The sequence below is a fragment of the Schistosoma haematobium genome, chromosome 5 (assembly GCF_000699445.3).
Source record: "Schistosoma haematobium chromosome 5, whole genome shotgun sequence".
Lineage (NCBI taxonomy): Eukaryota > Metazoa > Platyhelminthes > Trematoda > Strigeidida > Schistosomatidae > Schistosoma > Schistosoma haematobium.
The window spans coordinates 13,125,443-13,150,440 of record NC_067200.1 but is presented as its reverse complement, the minus strand read 5'-3'; the positions used below and the strand labels follow the sequence as shown (position 1 = coordinate 13,150,440).

The window sequence follows — 24,998 nt, the reverse complement described above, 5'->3', positions numbered from 1 at the left end:
CAGTTGAGATCATGAGTCAATCGAACCTAGACCACCATGGAAAGCCTGGAAGCACTGGACGGCCGTTTCGTCCTAATGTGGGACTCCTCAGCAGTTCGCGTCCCGCGAGGCGGAGTCGTGGGTGCACACTGCTGAGGAGTCCCACATTAGGACGAAACGGCCGTCCAGTGCTTCCAGGTTTTCCATGATGGTCTAGGTTCAATTGACTCATGATCTCAACTGTTGAAATTACTACAATCTCCACAAAACCCCTTCCGAAACTGTAATATTGTTCGTATCTGTTCTCATATTCCTTCTTTCTAGAATTGAACTAGATACAGTCAATCTACAAAAGTGTTCCAGACATTTTTGTGATGATTCGATAAGAAGATTTTCATTTTATCAATATAAATAATTAAAGAGAACATATTTCAATGGAATCGGTTCTTAGACGGTAACCAAATATTTTGTAATTCCACTGACTAAGAAAAAATTTATTGTGAAAACTAGTGGTACTTCTCAACTGTTCAAAATGAAATAGGCACGAGACCGAAGGTCCTGGGTTTGAATCCCACGTGCAGGTTTGTGAATACGTTCTGTTGAGGAGTCTCATATTAGGACGAAATGGCGGTTCAGTGCTTCCAGGTTTTCAGTGATAGTTTAAAATTGATCGATTCATGATCACAATAAAAAAACTCAACAATATTCACAACCCCATGCTCATGATTTTTATTAGCTTAAATCTGTGACTCAATGGTTAATTGTGAACAGTCAACAACTTTGTTGATCAAAGTCAATAGGTCAGTAAATACAGTATAAAACTGCATCACGTTGTTTAGAAATATTTATAACTGAGTAGTTGCATACTGTTTTATAGTAGATTTTGTTTGGTTTGATTGTGTATTACATGTGTATAACTATAACCGGAAAACTCATAATCCGATAAGCAATTCGTGAACATGATTTACGACCTTAATTACCGAAAAAAAGATAATAGCTTCTTTAACAGCGGTGCAACCGGGTCCGCTATTAGACAGAAAGTACTCTTTCTTAAGTCATTTATATACAAACTAAATGTAAAATGTTATGATAAAAAAACATTCAGTGTCATTGTACATAGGTGCATTAACCAAATAAATAAACCGAATAAATGCAAAACTTTAAAAATCGAAACAACAAAATGCAACACCAACTACACGAACCAAATAATAATGTGCATAGCTTTTGTATATTTATGTGAGATCTATTTGGTGTGATGTAAAAATACTACTATTACTATTGCTACTTACCGACCACGCTGAGGGTTAATATGTACAACGGGAAGATCAGTTTGTTCCACTAGACCTCTCATCATAATACTGGGTTCTTCAGTCCATCGGTTAGTAGATACTACAGCGTGAGAAGGTGGTTTCAAGGCTTCTGAATCTGGTTCATCCTCATAAGGAAGTGATTTTGTTGAGGAGTTATTTTGTTGGCAACCGACTGATGCTTGATTTACAGAATGTAAAGTGGACTGTCCTAAGTTATGCGGTGAAATATTTAACAAACTGTTCATTGGATTATCTTCCTCGGTTGCCTTGTTTTTATGCATAGATGATTGAGTAGTTTCAGTCGAATATGGAATGTAGGCTAGATGGTCAGTTGAACTGGGATCATAATTAGTTTTATCAAACTTCTGAGATGCAGATGAATTATTTCTGTGTTTTGTACAAGATTGAATAGAGTCATTACTTATTCAATGATCACATATATTTTTCAGTTATGGTTTATAAAAAGATTAAGGAGAATGCTTAATTGTTTTACAGCTTATTGCATAGAGGTTGCTTTTTCATACAAATATCAATCCTAAAATTTAATCACTATGTCTGAGTCTTTGTACCAGTCTGCTGTCACACTTTACGAGGTGATATATGAACTGATGTCAATACAGCTGATTTAGAACATGTAAACCAGTGGCTAGATGCTAATTAACTGATCCAGTTAACTGAATATATCATGGAATGGTAAACCTTTAAACATATACTTAAACATTTTGTGGGTAGTTATCAGTTGAGAAAAGCTCATTTTCTTCAAAGATTCAATATGATATAGGATAAACAAAGATTACATAATACATGATTTGTAGACCTTATAAATACCTAATAACATTTGATGATTATTTCAACCAAACACTTTGAAACTAATATTATCCTCACGGAATAATAAATAAGAAGTTTCGTCTAAATTTGACCGAATAGTTTTACAGTATTTGGGCGCCGAGTTAATGTGATACATTAAAGAGGAAGAATGTATTTCCTTGAAAAAGCTTGGACCAGATTGCCAGGCGAAACGTTGGATTTACTTCAAATTCTTTCGCTGAGATTTTACAAATACATTCTTCCTATTTAATGTCTAATATTATCCTCATACATTCGAAATTCAGACAAAAAATGACTTCAAAGAGGAAGAATGTATTTGTAAAATCTCAGAGAATAGATTTGAAGTAAATCCAACGTTTAAAAAGGTTTGAATAATTTTTTCTGGTTAGCGATTTTTTAGCGAGTTAGTTTTCTACGGGATGGGGTCGCTAACCCCATGTCCAACCCCCCTCCTTTATCCGGGCTTGGGACTCAAAACAACTGTCAACCAACACCAATGTCAGAATTTTCAATACAAATGTCAAGAAAGTTCTACTGTATGGGGCGGAAACCGGGAGAACTACTAGAACCATCATCCAAAAGATACAGGTGTTTATTAACAGTTGTCTACGCAAAATACTTCGGATCCGTTGGCCGAACACTATTAGCAACAACCTCCTGTTGGAGAGAACAAACCAGATTCCAGCGGAGGAAGAAATTAGGAAGAGCTGGAAGTGGATAGGACACACATTGAGGAGAGCACTCAACTGTGTCACAAGACAAGCTCTCACATGGAATCCTCAAGGCTAAAGGAGGAGAGGAAGACCAAAGAACAGATTACGCCGGAAAATGGAGATAGACATGAGAAAAATGAACAAGAATTGGATGGAACTAGAAAAGAAGGCCCAGTACAAAGTGGGTTGGAGAATGCTGGTCGGCGGCCTATGCTCCATTAGGAGTAACAGTTGTAAGTAAGTAAGTAAGTAAGTAAGTAAGTAAGTAAGTAAGTAAGTAAGTAAACCCAATGTTTCTTCTGACAATTTGGTCTACGTTTTTTCAAGGGAATCATTTCAATAATGACTTCATTGTCCCGGTAGTGAAAATTCAGCTAATTATCATAACAGTTTTAATTTGAAAACAACTGATTGTTCAATGATAAGAAAAAAACGTTACATATTTAAGAACATGAGAAGACAGAGTTGATTTGAGAAATATGACGTACATTTTGAACAATCTGGTCATACATATACTTGTCAGGGCATTTTATATGTATAGCACAAATACATCACATTTTTTAGATCAACTACGTCTTCTCATTGTTCTATCGAAATTTATAAAAAAGAACAAGTTACTATATATATTTCAGATTATACACTAAATAAATATAACATTCTATCCATAACATGAATGAAATAAAGGTTTGATAAGTTTATCTACTTTCATCCTTTATAAATATTTATATATTTTATATTTTGTATATTATATTCGTCTTTGTTACTGTGGGTAGTTATCAGTTGAGAAAAGCTAATTTTCTTCAAAGGCCCCAAAATGCCCTGGTACGGCCGAGAGTGGGGAAAGTCCGCTCTTCCTCTCGAAATGCTCTCACATGGCCACACGTATATAGCCTCTGCCAGGGAAGTCCTACTCACCGCCTTCTCGTGGCGGGGGTGTTGTTTACGAAGTTAAGAGGATGAAAAGCGTATGTCCGGCGCTTTAACCGGGTTGGTGGACATGGAGAGTCCATCTAGAGGAGATGGAAAACCCTGATTCCAAACTAATGGTGCCAATGGGCTCCAGTATCCTGAAGGAACAAACGGCGTATGAACCAAGCGTTGGTAACCGGCTACCATGAGACCGCATCTCCTTACGTTGTTCCACTGCCCTGTGGATCTGACCTTCAGGTCGAAGGCTCCGGGTATGGTCCCCTAAGAAAATCACCTGCTTCGGTTTAGGCACCCCGGCAGTATCACAGCCCTCACACATATCAAATGAGATCTGTGTAGCGCATATGTATTTGGTGCCTCCTTGTACCAATATCTATGTGTTTAAATAAATAACTAATAATGATAGATCGGTTTAACAAATCAATCATAACAAGGGAATCATGTATGATATTATTTAATCTAAAATGTTTTAACCCCCTCTCATGTTTTTACCTGCTTCGGTTTGAGCACCCGAGCAGTATTCCAGTCCTCATATAAGTCGAATGATTATGTGTTTAAATAAAATAAAATAAAATAAATACATTTTGTAACTAAACCCATCAAAGGAATTATCGAATGTAAATAGAAACTTATAATAAAGCGTAATTATCAAACAGCCAATACTCAAATAGATAAATTCACTAGACTAATACTTTGTTCTATTTAGAACTTGTCAAAGGGATGCATCTACATTTTAGTACTGATGTTCATAATAAAACACAAACTCAGAGTACTTATCCTATCAAATGCCCAAATAAAATGAAATAAACATTAAGAATATCATTGTTAGTCATGTATTCATTATAATAAAATGTTATATAATAAGGTAAACTACTCAGAACGTATATAAGACAATAAAGATCATCCACTTATAATATTGAATATTAAATTATTAAAAGTTATCTTCCTTACTTTGAAATTTCACTTGAACTTTCATATTTTACGGAAGTGATATTTCTATTCTCTGTTGATTTATGTTGATTCCAATCATCATTCTTGTCTTGATTATTATTTTCATGATTATTATTATCTTGATAATTTTTCATTGTAACATGATCTAGATCCGTTTCACGCCATGCTGGTTTCCCATCTTTTTTATTCAGAATAAGATCAGTTTTTGTAGCTTGATAACGAAAATATGAAAATAGATCTTGATCAATATTAGACATTGTTGAGTATAATTATATTCTAAATTTGATTACAATATGGATCTCTGTGAAACACACATACACTTTTACACAAAAGTGATCTATGTTTGGATTTGCTTTCAGAGCAAAACAACATCCATTACACTGTCTATTTATAATAAATGATTATTGATTTTATGAGAAATACTCATTATATAATTGTCCAATCAATGGTTCTGTTTTTATATGTGTAAATATATACTAGAAAGTAATTAACCTTTAAAGTAGATTCATTTAGTCATTTACATGTATACACATTGCATACATTTATTGTTATAGACAGATTAATGTTTATGTACTATTATGATTGGTTATTTAATAGTATTATGTAATCATTAGATACATATATTGCATAAACAAAAAATGATAACCCTATGAAAGTTAAACGATTATATACCATCAAAATGATGACGAACCGAATAGTTGATAGTAGAATTGATCAATTTGAGAAAAAAATTAAAAGTATATCATTCAGTAAATAAAGCTCTTTTTATAAAGAATTCATTATCATTTCACTGATTGAAATATCATGAGTTAATTGAAGCTAAACCATCATGGAAAACCTGGAAGCACTGGATGACCGTTTCGTCCTGACTTCAAGAGATACTCTTGGAGTTCTAGTGAGAAGCCGTTAGTAGTGGAGTTCAACCAGGTCTGTTATGAGATACCAGCTCACTGATGACAATGGTGTTTGGTGGAGCAACTTCGTGGATTGGTTGAAGTTAGACATAACACCGTTGGATGCCGGCCGGCTCAGTGGTCTAGTTGGTTAAGCGCCCGCGCGCGAGACTGATAGGTCCTGGGTATGAACCTCGAGTGGTGCAGGATCGTGGGTGTGCGGTACTGAGGAGTCCCATACTAGGACGAAACGGTCATCCAGTGTTTCCAGGTTTTCCATGGTGGTTTAGCTTCCATTGACTCATGATTTCAACCAGTGAAATTTCTAAAATCGCCACAAAACCCCTTCTGACAATTCGTTATCATGTTAACGAGTTTTTAAGGCGTCATTTAATGAGAGAATAGGAGCAATAATAATCAGACAAGGTTTACCTGATATAATCTAATATTAAAATCTTTCTATATGATTATCATGTTTATTCGTTAACTATATTCCTTCATGAAATGAAGCTATAAAGTCTATTGATAAACCTTAGTAGAAAATTCATTGAGAAGTGGTCTTTATCATCAAATTTCATGTTTTTGGTGTAATCTGCAATGTTTATAATCCCTAAGTAATGTGTTATATTCAGTAATTTCATTTATTTTGTGAATGAGTACTACAATGTTAGAGGGTACTTTTATTGTACTAAATTTGTGTTTTCCATCTATCATGTTGGACTGTACTAGATTGACATATACATAGCAAATCGTTGAAACTAACTTGAATTGCATGAAATTAGATCTTTAATAAGAGTTATATTCTAATATACAACATTCACTCACTAAATGAACTGAAAAGTGGATGAAGTTACTGAGCATACCATAATTAATTCAATAGATTAAATGTGACGAATAACCTTAACACTTGGCATAGAAACTATAAATTTTAAATAAAAAAACAGATTTTACCCGAGAGTGACATGAATTAGCTAAAGAAAAGTTTAAAAAACTGTTTGATCAGTTCATCTCAGTTTGAAACCTGTTGTTAATATGAAAATGAGAATTCAGATGTTCTTTTTTCTAGAAAGAAATATACACTGGTTATTATAAGAATTTAGATTAGTTGTTTGTATTTATCAAAAATATAAACTCTGTAAATTAGTGCTATTACTTTCATGGGGAGTATGATTTACAAAAGCAGTTTTCATTTCACTATAGTACTTTGGCGAATTGCTTGGATATCTGGACTACCTGTTCCTGACATCTATATATTTCAACAAGCTACCTGCTATTTGTTTGTTTGAACATCACATAATCCATTCAGAAACGTTAATGAAAAGTTTACGATCTTTCGTTGTACATCTTACAAAAACGTATAGGAAGTGACTGGCAATATGCATTGAAAGGTATGAACATTATTAAGATGTCGATGCTTAAATTACTAACATCTAAGCTGGCGATCACTCAGTATTTACTGTCAGGATCGTTTAAGAAATAAGAAAAGGAAACTTGTTGAAAATGCTTTGTGTTGAAAATTGAATAAAGCCATTCATAATAATAATGATAATAATAATAATACATGATCTAAAATAGAATCAATTATGAATAAAGATAATTTCTTGTTTGGTTGGATTATTTGTGCATTTTTTAAATTCGCTTATAAGTATCACAGTGTAAATTACATTCAGGTAATATATTTAAAGTTGAAATGTGTTATTTAAGTTACAATTGGCAAGACTATAATTTATGGACGAACCAAGCAGTTATAAGATAACAGGTCTAGGATTTTGGCGTGAAATTCACTCATCCATTTGGCATTATAGTTGATGTCAGTTCGTGATGAAAACTCTGAATCTAATTTCTAATCTTAATCATCAGCTATAAATTATAATTATAATTCATAACCCTCATTTAGTTCTGGTTACTAAGTGGACACTCTCAAGGTCAGTATGGCTTAGCTCAAAGGTCATCCATAAATTATAGTCTCATCTTACAATTTGATATTGAACTAATGAAATAGGTTGAGTTTTGGTCAAATAATTAGAATTGTTTAATTATATTTGTCAGTAGTATAGAATGTTTTTATAAATATCAATATAATATTTCGGCTTTAGAGCTCATCATTGTTTTGAGTTGAATGATTGTATCATGAAGCTCAGAGTATAAAGCACTTTCTTTTGTATTCTAAGTCATCAGCATCTTAAACTAGATTAATGCTAGTATATCATAAGTTTAAGTTTTACATGAAACCAAATATTATGTGTATAACAAATGTGAATAAATTTAATCAGAAATCGAAATCGAAATGCTAAAAATAACTAAAACTCACCTTCATGATTCAATGATGGATTAGACTGAGGTGGCGGTGGAGGTGGTTGATGACGAATACGTCGATGTTCATTACTGTTTGTTTTATTTTGCATATTATCGTAAGAATCGGTTATTGGTTGAGATTCATTTAAACTACAAACAGTTTGTTGACTAGTTACTGATTCCAAACTACTTAAATCATTCGATATTGATTCAACAATTGGTCGAGGTCTTTCATCTTGATGGTGATTTTGTTGATGAGGAAGAGGAGGATATTTAATACTGTTTGCAGGTGAGTATTTTTCATGTACATTATCAGTATTATCCTCATTGTCAATACAAACGTTTTTTAATATATTTAGTTGTGAGTGAGAATTTTCAGACATATGATGAGATGATATTAATGGTGAATTAGGTTTATGAGATTTGTTTTTCTGTTTAGATGATTTGATTGGAGATTCTGTTCTTCTGTAATCTTCACTTTGTTGCTGACGCGTTGGTAAGTAACTATTACGGAAACTACTTTCATGATTGCGATACTGTCCGATACCTTCTTCCGGTTCATTCACAATAATATCTGATTCTGATGATGTAGTGCTAAATGATGAAGAATTCGATAGTAAGTGTTGTTGATTAATTTGTGAACTGGATCGGGCACCAACACTTTGAGGCTAATCATAAATATGAAGGAAACAAAATAGTATTCTGTGAGAAGAACATTCATATTAAAGTTTATTTATTCATACCAAACTGAGCGATAACCGTATGAAGTATGAAACAGTTACTCGTCAAATGTATTACTTATATTCAACAAATGTTTACCTTGATGCTTGATGTTTGCTGGTGTGGTTTATGAAGAAAGATTGGGGCTGTCAAACCAAGACTTAATATCAGTCTATGAATCCATTAACTATTGGACCTAGCCGTGGTAATATGTCAAAGTACCACTGCTTTTAGGGTTTACGCGATTATCATAATCAGTGAGTGAAGAAGCTATATGACATGTTTTGAAATCGGTCTCAATATTATGGATAGATCCAATCTTTAACCTGAAATATCTGTGCTTTATAGTAGTAGGTGAGTACTATTGAGAAATTCCCAGAGAAGATAAAATACAAATTTGGGCCTTCGAAAAATTTCATGAAATTATTAACGCTTATGAGTTTTATTAAAGAACGAAACCAGTATTAGATTTTCCTCTGTGTTCAATTGCATTTCAGTTGATATCAGACTATGAAGGAGGAGGAGCAGCAATAATCTTTAAATTAAATCAATCCTCATCAGTAACTAAAACATAAAAGGACTATGTGAAAATAAAACTTCCAATCAGTTATAGTCAAAATACAAGCTGACATAAATGTGTATTTTCCCAAGTTACCCTGCCACATCAACATACTTAGATGAAATGGACAAGATGTTTATTAAAGAATACGAAATGATTTAGTAATAGTGACAATGTGATTGAGCAGACACTGAGAATGTGTTTCGAAAAATCAGTGAAAATATATGCATATATATTTATGTCTGAACCCACCAACACGGCTCAGACAAACAGTTCATGACTTCATAGGTTAAAGACACATTTTAATTTGATGATCTTTGGCTTTCTTCCAGCTTACGTCTGCACTTGCTAACATCATCTGTTGAGGTAGGCATTGTTTGAACATACATAATATATGTCCTAACTACTTCAGTCACTGAGGATTCACAAATGAAAATAAAATAGTTGACAAAAAGAGGTAACTTCTGAAAGAATATTGTATATTAATTTACAAAAATGAAAATTAATTAAAACTCGAATTGAATTGTGTGAATCAAAAATAACTTAGTGATCTGAGAATTTTTAGGTGATATTTGTCACACACACATATCCTCTCCATTTTGTTTGGTCAAGAGCCGTTGCGCCCGACGGGTGGGCTCGAACCCCCGACCTCAGATTAAAAGTCTGATGCTCTACCAACTGAGCTAACCGAGCTCGGTTTGAGCACCCGGGCAGTATCACAGCCCTCACACATATCAAATGAGATCTGTGTGGTGCATATGTATTTGGTGCCTCCTTGTACCAATATCTATGGGTTAAAATAAATAAATCCTATCCACTAATTGATCCCCAGACCTTCAGGTCTTGTCTTATTGAACTAGTTTTTTGAACCGTGGAAATTAATCTTTTTCAATGTTTAATATGAATGTATTACGATGAATTCATTATATTTTGCAAATATTCTCGTTCTTGCTTTGTATAAATTTATCAGAAAAGAGTTTTGTGGATATGATAGTAATTTAATAGTTGAGTTCATAAATCAATAAAGCAGACCAACTGAATAAATAATGTATTATTATCATCAATTGTTAATAACTCTAATCAAATTAGTTGAAGAGTCCCATACTAGGACGAAACGGTCATCCAATACTTCCAAGTTTTCCATCATGGTCTAACTTCAATTGATTCATGAATTCAACTATTAAATGAGTTAAACTTATTGATCAGTCAATTAAAAAATGAAGTATTACATAATCAAACTTGATAATGTTATTTACTTAAACTAACATGAATGTCATCAATAAAATGGTATCATTAAACAAGTATATTAAAAGTGTTCCCTTGTACTTGTAAACAATGTGTAGGGAGGTGAGATAGATGAACTGAAAAATTGGCAACATGGATGACGTAATAATCATTAAAAAAACACCCATAGATTTAAACCGGATCTAAACAACAAGATGAGTGAAAATCACATAACGAAATCCATGACAACATTTTTGTCGTCATAAATTTGTAACAAACAACCAAGTTAACCATATGTGGTGGAGGATGATGATGATTATGAATGTATAAAGGGGTGTGAAAAAAATTAAATTATATTTTGCATTTTTTTGTTGTTGAGTAACAAACACTTTAGAAAAACACATCAGATTGTTTTGCATATTAATTAAAAATATGATTCATATAATAATTATCAGTATGGGGATTTGTGAAGATAGTCGATCAAAACTAGGCCGCTACTGAAGACCTGGGAACACTGTATGGCCGTCTCGTCCTGGTGTAGGACTCTTTAGCAGCGTGCATCCACGATCTCTCATATGGGACTCGAACCTAGGATCTCCGACCCTATTCATTCACTGCTGAGGAGTTATAAACTAGGACGAAACAACCATCCAGTGGATTCCAGGTTTTCAGTAGTGGTCTAGCTTAAAGCGACTCTTAAATTCAACTGTGAAAATATGACAACTGTTGAGTGTATAAAATAAAAGGTTTCAATATACTACAAGTGATTATGTGTTTAATGCAAGCGAGTAATTGTGAACTCACTAACTCCGTTACAAATCTTTTCAAACTAATTTGCAATTTTCTGAACATTTGATTAGAAAAACTGATCATCAGATGTATGATCATAAGTGTCTTTTGTTGTCATACAAGTTGGTAAAACTTGTTTTGGAAAGCTAATTGGATTATTTATTTAGGGATAGAACTGCCCGGGAGATATAGTTATTGTTATGGAATACTTTTAGTCAGTGGGATTACTTTTTACAAGTATATACTATTCCAGAAATTATACATTCCGTAGCAAATACAGAGGCATAGTTTCCTATGACCTTTGTAGGATGTAATGAGTAAATAGATATTTATCCATGTTTTGAAGGAGTGGTGGACTAGGTTGATCTTCATTCAGCTGCCTACGTTATTTTATGGAACACGTCCCAGAGAAGTGAAGGTGTGTACAGGTCTTTGCCTATGATAGTCACAGGTAATTTGTATTATTACAATTCCTAAATGAATTAGTTGTGCAAGTGAAATACAAAATCGAAATGTATCATAAATTAAAACTCTTAATAGTTAATTCATAAATAGAATACTTTAGAATTCAGACACTCGTCAGTTAAGTGTGCTACCATTCCAATGTTGACATTTACACGGATACTATAATTTCGAATCTATCGTTACAAACACAAATACGTATTCATGAAGCTATTGAATTCATAATTGATATATTTTCGTTATTTCTATTTAAGAGTACAATTGATCAATCTGTCTGAATAGGACTATCTTTTCTTAGATTACTGATTAACCAATTTGTCATTTAACTGACTGTAAATTTCGAACAATTAAATATTTTCAGAAAGGGTTTGTGGGGATTTTAGAAATTTCACTGATTGAAACCATGACTCAATTGAAGCTAGACTACTATGGAAAGCCTGAAAGCGCTGGACGGCCGTTTCGTCCTAGTATGGGACTCCTCAGCACCGCGCATCCACGATCCCGCACCCTGCGAGATCCGAACACAGAACCTATCAGTCTCTCGCCAGGCGCTTAACCAACTAGACCACTGAGCTGGCCGGCATCCAACGGTCTTAATGTCTAACTTCAACCAATCCATGAAGTTGCGCCACCGTACACCATTGTCATCAGTGAGTTGATATCTCACAACAGACCTGGTTGAACTCCACTGGTAACGGCTTCTCACTAGAACTCCAGGAAATGCCTCTTGAAGTTAGTCAGTAGTGAGCAGATGGGCGCACTGCCATGGAGTCCCATACTAGGACGAAGTGGCCATCCAGTGCTTCCAGGTTTCCCACTGTGGTCTAGCTTCAATTGACTCATGATTTCAATATGTGAAATTAAATATTTATAAACAAAGATGAATAGTTTCAAGCAGTGGACTCCACATATTGACATTTAAATTTAAAGGTGATATGATATATATATGTAGATCATGTTGTTGCTAAGCTTTCAATAATGTTAATATGATCATTAGAAAATTTTTTTTCAGATAATTGAATTGTATGAAGGAAAGTTCCAGAACATTGAAATCATGATCAAAACAAATTTTATAGGAGTACGCAATAAATCAATAAATCAATCGATAATGAAGAATAATATCATTTGAAAATTAATCAATAATGAATACCTTAGAAATGAAGTAATGATTTAATCAAAATATGAGAACAAGTTGAAATAATATGTGATGCAATAAAACAGATGTAATATATAGTACCAGAGTAAAGAACGATTTGTGACCATTTCTTTCTGAACATATCAATGTAGTTTTAAGCAGTTGATCTTGATATATTCAGTTGATTCATGAAAATTAGAATTTAATTGTTTATAAATCCTCTTGAAAGATTTCAGTGTATCACTTGGAATCACCGTTTAATCCGTATATCTTTTTAATAGTTAAGCATTTTTTTGAGTGCTGATAATTACCATGTGCTCACTAGTGATTAGCTTTACTAGGGAATTCTCGGAGTTCTAGTGAGAAGCCGTTACCAGTGGAGCTAATCCGTGTCGAGTAGAGAAAAGTGTTTACCTCAGTACAATAGAAGATGGTCACGCAATCTCGTGGATTGATTGAAGATAGACATTAACACAACTGAACGCTGGCTCAGTGGTTTAGTAGGTTAAACGTTCGCTCGCGAGACTGAAGGCCCTGAGTTCGAATCTCGCGAGTGAGATCATAGACGCGCAATGCTGAGGAGTCCCACAATAGGACGGAACGATCGTCCAGTCCTTCTAGGTTTTCAATAGTGGTATAACATCACTCGGTTCATGATCTCAATCAGTAACTTCATAATCTCCACAACCCTATACTGATAAGTTTTTGAATACTTAGATTTTACATTCAGTGTTTAAGTCTATGAATAGGTTCAAAGGAATGAAATCTTATGATGTTCCATGAAATGGCTGAATACTATTCTGTGTAGTCATCTAAATGCATTCTCTATAGACAATCCTATATAATTTTAACGTATTATAATGATCAATGTTGATTGAAAAATGTTGTGTTACAAAGGCATATTTATAATCTAGGCGGAACTGATGCTTACCAGCGAGAGTTCTACATTTACTTACTAATGTTACAGTATTGTATATTATCAAAAAAATATCCGAATAGTAAAACAATTCCTGGAAGACTGAAATATTTGCATGGGATAAATGTATAAGTAATTAATTTTTTACTAATAATCTTACTCTGTCATTTTTCTCTGCAATGCGAGTTCTGTTTCTCCTTGAACGTTTGGGTGAATGATTTGATACTGGATTATTATCCGTATAGTTTTCATTATCGTCTAATTCGACCATATCGTCATCCATTCCAACTTGAGCTAGATTCAATGATGGTGTAGATCGACTTAAAGAACCAATCTTTTGTTTCGATTTATCTAACTGCTTACTTTTATCGATTCGATGTTGATTATGACGTGATGTGTATGTATTGTCAGGTTTATCAATATCCGTCTGTTGTTGTGTATAGTGGTGATGGCGATGAGAACTGGAATGATTTCTGGTAGCCTTTTTATCAGTAGTATTTCTTGATAGATTATTTACAGTATTATGATCTTGTTGAGTATGGATCCGAAGCTAAAATTAACATGATTGAGGAATATACGTATTCAAATAAAATTTATGTACATGTATTTATAATGTACTGTAAATTGACTGTAGTATTTATGATAGGAAAAGAAACGGGTTCAGGTTTGTAGATTTAATTTTTATACTACTTAGATAAATCAGAAGTAGACTAAATCTTAAACAGTATTCAGTACTGAACCATGAAAATGCATGATTTCATCGTTATTATATCGGATGGGATGCATAAAAGACTCTATACTTCACAATAATTTACGTAACAAGGTGTTGCATACATTTTTGTACAATCATTTCTCATTAATGAACTATTTGATTTTACTGTGATTACAAATAACGTACAATAAAACTTGTTGCTTATCGTACTAAAAACAGATGAGATTTCGTAATACTGATATGTCGTAGATATGACAATCTTTGACATCCCACTACTTTGCTCAAATCTATTTCAATGATTAGCGGTCTTAAAACTTAAAAATTGAATTTACATAGTGAATTCAATTTGTAGATTTTTATTGAAATCATGAACTTATCTAAGTTAGACCAAAACTGAAATCCTAGGATCATTGAACGGCTGTTTCATCCTAGTGTGGGATTCCTCACCAGTGCACACCCACAAGCGGGAATTAAGCCCTGGGTCTACGGTGTCGCGCACGAACGCTTCATTATCTCAATGAATTTCAAGAATTTCCACAATCCTCTATTGACATCTGTTTGTAGATATTATAAAAATATAAGCCAGATAAAACGAACGAAATGCTATCAGATATATGCACAGAAACCTCTACAAAAATATTAGTGAATATGCCGCTAACTTTCAAGAATGAAAGATGACACACCACCGATAAACCAGAAAGCCAAATTATAGAGGAATACTTGAGAAACGGTGGCTATTCATAAAAGTCCATTGATAAGTATGAGAACATTGAGGTGGAAAAGTTTAAAGAAGCTACAATCAGTAGACAAACCGTTTTTATTCACCTCAGCTGCTAAGTTAATGACGATATTACAGGAATAATTAATTTCAAAATGACAGTACACCAAACGAAACCTATCTCGTCACCAAACTATCCATCTTGTATAAAACGTATTCATTAATACAATTAAAGGTGTTGAACAAATTCATTTCTTTATCTCATGTATAAGTAGATCTTAAATAAAGTAATTGATCACTAATGGTCATGTCTAGAATAATTTTGAAACTTTCTACAACTACACTATCTAATTCCCTGCTTCGGTTTAGTCACTCGGTCAGTATCCTAGCCCTCACACAAATCGAATAATTTATGTGGCGTATATCTATTTGATAGACAGCCAATGTAGAAGCAGTCTCTGCATCAGTAGGCCTCAGCATACACAAGGGGAAAACCAAGGTCCTCAAATTCAAAACGAAGAACAACAATCCAACCACTCTTGATGGCGAAACTCTGGAAGATGTAGAATCCTTCACATACCTGGGAAGCATCATCGATGAACAAGGAGGTTCAGATGCAGACGTAAACGCAAGGATTGGCAAAGCAAGGGCCGCATTCCTACAATTGAAGAACATATGGAACTCAAAACAACTTTCAACCAATATCAAAGTGAGAATCTTCAATACGAACGTCAAGGCAGTTCTACTGTAGGGAGCTGAAACTTGGAGAACTACAACAACCACCATCAAGAATGTACAAGTATTTATAAATAGCTGTCTACGCAAGATACTCAACATCCGTTGGCCGGATACCATCAACAACAGCCTTTTGTGTGAGAGAACAAGCCAGCTTCCAGCTGAAGAAGAAATTAGGAAAAGACGATGGAAATGGATAGGACAGACATTACGCAAACCATCAAACTGCATCACGAGGCAAGCCCTAACTTGGAATCCTGAAGGGAAGCGTAAAAGAGGAAGGCCAAAGAACACATTACTTCGGAAAATAGAATCAGATATGAAAAAGATGAATAACAACTGGAAGGAGCTGGAAAGGATTGCCCAGGACATGGTTGGATGGAGAATACTAGTGAGCGGCCTATGCTCCTTCACGAGGAGTAACCGGCGTAATTAAGTAAGTAATATCTATTTGATACCTCCTTGTATCAGTGTTTATGTGTTTAAATAAATAAATACACTGCCAAATTCAGTGAATTCAACTACACTAAACTGTCGTCAATTTTTTTAGTATGAAAAAAAGCTCAACTTACATCTGGTTGACTTTGATTTAAATGTAATAGATCATGAATACGATGTTTATTCTCTGAAGGAATTAAAGATAATTCAGTTGATTGTATATATCTATTATCATGATTTATATGATTATTAGAAGTTGAATTTATTATTGTTTTTGGCTTAATTAATTCAACAATTTTATGATAGTGAGCTGCTTTCTTAGCAATAATCATTTGTATACCATCATCAGATTTATTTTGTTTAGATATTTTTGCAACAGCATCAGATTGTGCACAACCAATTAAATTTGTATTACCAATAATTAATATTTGATCACCAGTTTTTAAACGACCATCTTGATCAGCTGCACCATTTGGTACAATATCTTTAATATAAATTCCATATAAACGATGACCTTCAGCCTATTTGAAGTTGGCGGTTGGTAGAGGAGTGAGAGGGAAAGGGGGTAGATGGTGAAGAATAAAATAAATAGTAAAATAAAACAAAAAATTCTTATTTTGATTAAATGAATTGTAATTAGAAATGTAAGCTAATAAATATTTATACGTGAGACCTGATGATCAGTTGGGGAGATCCAGAAAACTCCTCGGAAAAAGCCAAGAAAGGCTCTGAAACCACTGAGAAGCATCCTATTTAATCAGCGTTCACTAGATGTTTTGCCAGAAGCATCTAGAAAGTGAAAAGTCACATGTAGAGTTCCTGATTGGCTGATTACTACACTGCTACTATGTTTAGTAGTATTCTAGAATTTTTGAGAAACCCAAGGACATCTAAAATACTATAAAAAACCCTATACATTTTGTACAAAAAGGAACCTTTGGAGTAAAGTGTTTTTTCCCGTATTTCGAGCCTTTTCTCTCGTGTTCAAGTCGCTGTGTAGTTCTAGCCTGAGAGTTACTAGAAGAGCTTAGGAACCGAATATAACGTTCAAGTAGCAAGACTTATTAAGGTCTTAAGCTTAATTTCAGATTGAGTAATGAATATGTGTTGCTAAGAAATCATAAACGAATAAAAAATGTGTTCAGTTCTGCCTGATTTTTAAAAGTTACTTAGCTAAAATTAGTTGTAATGTACATTAATTAAATAATATTTTATAAAAATGGCTCAAAACACGCAAAACAAACAAACAAACATAACACAATTAGAAACTTGAGTTATTTAGTTGATCGGTGAAAAATGAAAAAAAAGGAACCACTTATCAGTAATGATGATACATTAACAATAATAAGGATTATCAGATAGACCTGTTTAGCTAATAGGTAAATCAATGTTAAGAAAATATCATCATTTAACATTTTATATAAAAAAAGTAAAGATAATGAACTTTAAAGTTAGTTTAAAACAAGGATCTTTAAGGAAAGATGGATAGTGGCTAGCAGTGGAATCCAGGACGCGCGTTTCGTCCTGTTTGGGACTCGTCAGATGAATGTACCTGCATCTCAGAGTTGATGTTCATTCTTAGACTCGAACTCAGTACCGTTCGCTCCAAATGCCATCGTGTTATCCACTTAGCTACTGAGTCCTGATAGTCAATTGCTTGTGCAATGGGATAAAGTTTAATCCACTTGGTATTGTTTTACTTGAATCGTTCCATTGATGTTTTAGGACTGAAATTGATCAGTTGACAAGTCCCAAACAGGACGAAACGCGTGTCCTGGATTCCATTGCTAGCCACTATCCATCTTTGCTTATAATGCTTGTAAATTAAGGCAATATCGAGGCATACGCACAGTATATACATATGCCAATAAGAGACTGATCAATTTTAGTCCTAAAACACCAATGGGAAGACTCAAGTAAGACAATACCAAGTGAAGGATCTTTAAGAATCAAAATTGATAGAAACATAAGAATAGTTCTCTTTTAAACAGATCAACATTAACTAGTGAACGAATAAATAACTGAGTGGACGACATAATTGTTTCTTTTTTTGTTCCAGTTCTCCAGTTCTAAGCACTGTATACTCATAACATAAAACAGAAGAGAAATTAAGATTATCAAATCTTATAACTAACATTTTTAGTTTAGATTTGCGAGTTGATATCCATTTATCCAAATATTCAAATATAACAAATTCTGTTATTGAAAATCTTAGATTTCTATCAATGAATTTATCACAAACCATGGCTGGGGTATTAAGATAGATATTTCCAATATTACATGTAACCTCAAGAGATTACTCATATTATATTGTTGAATAACTCAATCAACTTTTATTCATACTCATTTAGAGTCTGTAGGTTTTGTGTAAATTCAAAGTCATAAGTTGACAGTTCCCGAAAGACAATTAAAATCATGAGGATTTTATAATAGTTAGCTAGATATATATATATATATATATATCCTGTTGTTAATATTCACATTTGAACTAAATCCGGGTAAATTTTACTTGAATCGCCTATCTAGTGAGTTACTGAGTTTAGACTGTTACTTACTTGGGTATGAATTTTAATATAATTTGTAGGATTATGAATTATCTCATTACTGATATTCTTGGATGAATTTTGATTTCACTACTATTCTATCTAAACCTGTGACATCATATCCATATTAAAGCAGTCTACTCAGATTGTATATACGCCAACTTAGACTTGATAAACGTTTAGAGAAGAAAATATTATTAACGGAATAATTCAAATGATTACATGTGCTTAATTATATAAGCATAATTATTACCTTCAACATTGTTTACGTAACAGATGAATTATAATGTTTATGATAATGTCAGTTTTTGAACATAAGCAGTTGAAGCTAATTCGGTATATGGATTCCTATTCCACTGGAGATCATGACATTTTCCAAGATTATAAATGACTCTTGTCGATATGTACTGTTCAGGACAAAACCTAGATGTAAAGCTTTCTATAGATTTCTTCAAATCAGACCGTACCAACCGAAAGCGCATTACTATATCGAGTCATTTACACTAGTAGTAATTTGATTGGCAGTAATTAATCACTATTGAGAATCAAAGAAATATAATACTTAAAACTGACTGATTACTGACCAACATCCCATTTCTTTAATTCCTTAGTGCTGACCGAATCCCATCGATTAAGTTACAATGTGACTACTAGTCTAAATGACTTAAATATCTTGAACCTACAGGAGATCAGCTTCAGACCAAATAACTCAGTCTGATACTAAGAAATTGAATGACAATATTAATTCCTTCAAGATTATAAATTCGTTTTAATAATGAATGTTAATTGGTCAGGAAGTTAAGGTTTCATTTTCCTACAGACGTAGGGTATTAAGGAATGATGGTAAGTCGGTTGATGAAGTTGTGAATCTTCACCGACTGAGATGGTCGGGCCACGTGTTACGTATGCCTGAACATCGATAGTTGGAAGAAAGTAAGGGGGGGCCAAACCAAAATGTGGCATCAGTGCTTGAAGTCACTAACTTCTAGTCTGAGCCATGTTGATAGATTCAGACTACTCGGTTGGGGTCCGCGCGACTGTCGTAACCAATGGTTGAAGACTGTGGGTGACATGGCTCAGGATCGATCACAGTGGCGTAGGTTTATTCACTCTTTATCTTCCCTTAAACCATGAGGTTAAAAATGCTTTATACCTTTTACTCTACGAACTAAGTGTTTCTCCCTGTATCATATCCTTTTATGAAATCTTTTTTTACTAGCATTGAAGTAACGGCTTCTATGAATTTGGTATGGCAATTCGGACTGTTTGTCTTCCCTTAAACTATGAGATTAAAATCGCTTCAGATCTTTCGATCTACCAACTAATTCTTTCTTCCTGTACTATGTCTTGATATGCAATCTTTCTTTTATATATAAACAGCACTAAATTAAATACTTCTATGAATTCAGTGTTCATCATGTTGTGCTCATGTGGTATGGCAACTTGGATTGATGTAAATATGTGCCTGGTCCTACGTTGTAGTTGACTGACTGATTGACAGACTACTTATTACCATTTCACAATACTTATTACTAAAATCTGATCACTAAATTTATAAAACAATATAGATCAATAAAATGATATATAATAATATAATGAAATAATAATTACTGATTACATTAGCACTTACTTTAGCGGCTACTATACTTAATCCTAAACTATTATTGATTTTCTTTAAGAATATTTGTGTTATTGATTTGATTGGTACATTAGCTTCTTTAGCTAATTGTTCAAAATTAGCATAACTTAAATCAGGTAATGATATATGTGTTCTTATATCTTTATGAATTGGTATTGATTTCTTTATTGATTTTTGTAAAGTACCATTTAATGATTTATTTGGTTGATAACGTACAGTTTGTGTAGAAAATTCTTTTAAATGACTTCCACTACTATCAACACTATCAGTAGTAGTAGTAGTAGTTGCTGTGGTACTATTCAAACTACTATTTGAATTTGTTAAATTTTGATTATTCTGTAAATGATTAATATCCAGTTTATTTTGTTTTAATTTTTGATCATAGTTTTGTTGTAAAACCTGTTGATTACTATCATTATTATTGCGATTTTTATGAATTTGATTTTGTGTTACTTTCAATATGGAATGTTGATTATGATTGTCATGTTCAGTTTCATGCTGTAAGAGGATTGGTTAGAAAAAACGAGAAAAAATTATTATTCTTACGTAACTGTAATAGTAATACACAATCCATGTGAACTACAGAATCTGGGAAATTTATTCTTGATATTTAGGGCTTGTATAATTTGTTAAATATCATAGTAATTTCAATGGTTAAGATCATGAGTCAGTTGAAGCTGGACCACCATGGAAAACCTGGAAGCACTGGACGACCGTTTCGTTCTATTGTGGGACTCCTCAGCAGTGCTCATCCACGACCTCGACCCCTGCGAGATCCGAACCCAGGACCTACTGGTTTTGCGCGCGAGCACTTAACCACTAGACTTCTGATATTAATCAACATATGCTCACTAGTGGCTGGCTTCAAGAGGTATATCCTGGAGTTCTAGTGAGAAGTAGTGACCAGTGGAGTTCAACCAGGTCTGTTGTGAGATAGTAACTCACTGAAGATAATGGTGGATGTGTCGCTGAATTTCGTGGATTAGTTGAAGTCATACATTGACAGCGTTGGGTGCCTACTCAGTGGTCTAGTGGTTAATTGCTCGCATACGAAACCAGTAGGTCTCATCGCTTTTAGGTTTTCCATGATCGTCTGGCTTCAATGGACTTATGATCTAAAGTATTGAAATTACTATAATATCCACAAAACCCATCAAATATTATCGTGTAGATCATAGACTAATCTTAGACAGAGAACTGTTAAAAACCAATCAGTACTGAGTAGCTGTTTGTCTTTAGTGTTGAACTATTTAACAGTGCTTTTTCACGCTTCTAACTAGGATCAAACTCGGGACTTCTGTATTCTCACGAAGAGCGCCTAATATTTATATGAGTGAGTTGACATTTATCAACTACAAAATAGTTACTATATTGAATCCATTGATCAGGCGTTAAAATACGTAAAGAATTGTGTGTCAGGATTGTCTAACTTACTAAGATACTAAACTATACTGGTTGAAAAAGGAGTATTTTTTGAAGTCATTTCACCTACATAACATTAAGATATAGGAAACTGAAACTTAGCTGTTCTTAAACTGTACTCAAGTCTGCTATGACAAAAAAATATGTCCCTGTAATCTTATTGAGAAACCATGACCGTTATTGTTCTTTTATGTCAGGACTGAGACAGATAAAACTGATGTTTATTAACGAAAGTTATGATAATTCTCTAAGTAACTAAAATCAGAAATCGAAATCATGGTATTCTCAACTGAATGGCTCAGTAATTATCGTACCCATTGGAGATTTTGATGTTGCTGGGTTTGATCTCATGCTATGGTTACTAGTCCTCACAAACTGATGATTCTTGAACTAAAAACATAAATCTGTATATTATCTAATGTCAGATCATGTTACAAGTTTACTTCATAATTAAACAGTCCCTATAAATAACTACCTTAAAATTAATGATAAAGTCATCTCTAAAATTTAAACATTTCGAATAAGAAATATTACATGTTCATTTGAAACAATGAAAGAAATCTATTAGATCATTAAGAACAGAATGATGACACCATGAGTAGTGGTTAGCAGTGGAATACAGGACGTGCGTTTCGACCTATTTGGGACTCATCAGCCGGGTGTACCGGGTTCGAGTCCCGGAGTGAACATCAACTCTGAGATTTAGGTACATCCAGAACACTGAGCTGGCATCTAACGGTGTTAATGACTAACTTCAATTAATCCATGAAATTGAGCGACACATCCACTATTGTCTTCAGTGAGTTACTTGAAAAACAATGTTTAATAATTTTTAATGACATAATATCACTCTATTTTACACTATGCAATATCGTATATAAAACTAATTGTAAAAATGATTACATAATTTTTTCTAAATGATATAAATGAAAAGAAAAGCTTTCTCCAATAAACCATCTTCATTTTGCTTAGTGACTTAATTCATGCCCTTTGATGTTTTAAGAAATTTAACTATATATGATATTCCTGATTTATAACGTGTGGAATTCAGAAATGAAATTTTACATTTTATTGTGATAGTTAGTTGTAAGTATTATTTACTTATGAAGTAAACTTTCACCATGACCTGACATCAATTAATATACTACTCATTTGTTTCTGGGTTCAAGACTCTTCAGTTTTTGCACATCCCTGACTACAGCATGAGAATAAACCCAGGAGTATCCAGGTCTCTCAGTAACCATTAAAAATGCAGGAGCTCAACCATCCAATTTTAGTTAGTTAGGAATTTAATACAAGCATCAGTCAAAGTCATTTAGTTATTATATTAATAATTTAAAAATAGGACAATACATCTTAAATGTTTACTTACCATTGATAGTCGCATACAATTAGTCCATGGTCGATTCTCTAATTGTCCATTTACAATTGAATGCTTTCTCACTTTAATTAAACCAGTTTTAATTAAAGGATGTAGAAAATCTAACAGACCATCTGGAATACCGCTAAGTACAGCATCGGATACATAACCATCAGCTGGTAATAATAAAGGAATTGGTAATTCTTTTAATTCATTCAATTGTAATTCAGATAATGTATGATCAGATTGTCCTGTATTAATATTATAATGCTCGATTTCATCAGCATATGCACGGTCATTAACCTGAAAAAAAATACAAGAGAAAACAAACGGAGAAAAATTAGTTCGTTTTACAATACTATCAGGGTACTGTAAATGTCAGATCCGAACGAAGAGTAAATGAATGGTAACCGCTAGGAATTGTTTGTGGACTATTATTACATCATTCTTATTGAATAGCTACTAAATAACTAATATCATATGTATATTCACATTACTTTCATCATAAGCTTTCATTTGACATATTGGTTACTGTTATACGATTTAATATTCTTAATTTATTTCCAATTTACTAGCTATAGTTTCCCATACTCATATAGAACCAAAATGAACAGAATTAGTTGTTTGTTACAGAAAAATAATTTTTCTAGTCACAATATACATGAGCTGCAGAAATATCTGAATATATATTGAAACTACTTGTTATTTAATAGTAGTGTAACGTGAGCAACCTATTAATTCGGTCACTTTAACCAATCTAGCAAGCTATATTTTATAATTGAACTTCAATATATAGTTTTAATAAACAACGTTACTTTATTTATTACTAATGATCGAGTAAGTTTATGGTCACTAGTTTAAGTCACTTAACATCGCGTACACACTGGGTTTTATATTTAGATAATTAGAAGTAACCAGTGAGAATCTCTGATCGTAAGTTTTGTGCAACTTAACATTCACTAATTAAGCTAAGCCGTAATCGTGAGGCGGAAAATGTTCCCCCCACAGGAGTTATTACTATGTTAGAAAAGATTTATTTCTCAGGTGGATGATTCTAGTGGAGTTTCGTTCTGTGAGCTGAATGATTTAATCGTGAAGCTTTCATTGTCCATCTAAAGAATATCATCGGTACAGATTTCAGATAGAAGTGAAGTAGTCAAATTTCTTTTCATATAACTGATGGTCTATCTTGTCGGATTCGATGTCGTTAAGTTTTTGCTGATCTCTGTCTTTGATTGTCTCTTCCTTTGATCTGATTCTTGATCTTAAAGGTATTAATGATGTTTCTAATTGGTTGATAAATTAGGACGATTGTGACAAGGTTCTAAACGTTCTCCAGTCTTCTTTGTATTCGTTCTAATTACAATCGTAACGTTTTCACAGATTAACATCTGTCCAGAATTGTCCTTGTGCATGGATATAAGGAAATATACATCATAGTTTCTGATAGCTAGTTGATGTTCATGCATACGAACACGAAGAAGGTACTCACATTGTCCGATGAAGTGTTCCTCATAGTTTGAACAGTTTGTTTTGTAGATGATGTTTGGTTTTTCTTCTTGTTTTCAAGTCATCCTTTAGTTTCAATAAAATTAATTGAAGTCATTTTGTTGGTTTATTCTCCAGATGTATTCAAAACAATTTCCAAATTCTTATCCTAACTTCTAATACATCATTTACATATAGTAGGATGATCCATTTATTAGTTTTCACATTTGACTTCGTCG

The 24,998-nt window shown here is 33.3% G+C and overlaps 1 protein-coding gene across 1 annotated transcript in view; it reads right to left on the bottom strand.

Annotated features, from left to right (window-relative positions):
• The window catches only part of MLLT4 (myeloid lymphoid or mixed-lineage leukemia (trithorax, )), a 98,326-nt gene that overhangs the window by 17,612 nt on the left and 55,716 nt on the right, over positions 1-24,998 (bottom strand). Inside the window, exons 12-18 of the mRNA XM_012939086.2 lie at positions 23,284-23,574; positions 20,481-20,987; positions 16,442-16,828; positions 13,865-14,254; positions 7,916-8,567; positions 4,712-4,922; positions 1,269-1,676 (exon numbers count right to left, since the gene is read on the bottom strand). Coding sequence (XP_012794540.2) covers positions 1,269-1,676; positions 4,712-4,922; positions 7,916-8,567; positions 13,865-14,254; positions 16,442-16,828; positions 20,481-20,987; positions 23,284-23,574 — 2,846 coding nt within the window. The remainder of the gene's footprint in view (positions 1-1,268; positions 1,677-4,711; positions 4,923-7,915; positions 8,568-13,864; positions 14,255-16,441; positions 16,829-20,480; positions 20,988-23,283; positions 23,575-24,998) is intronic.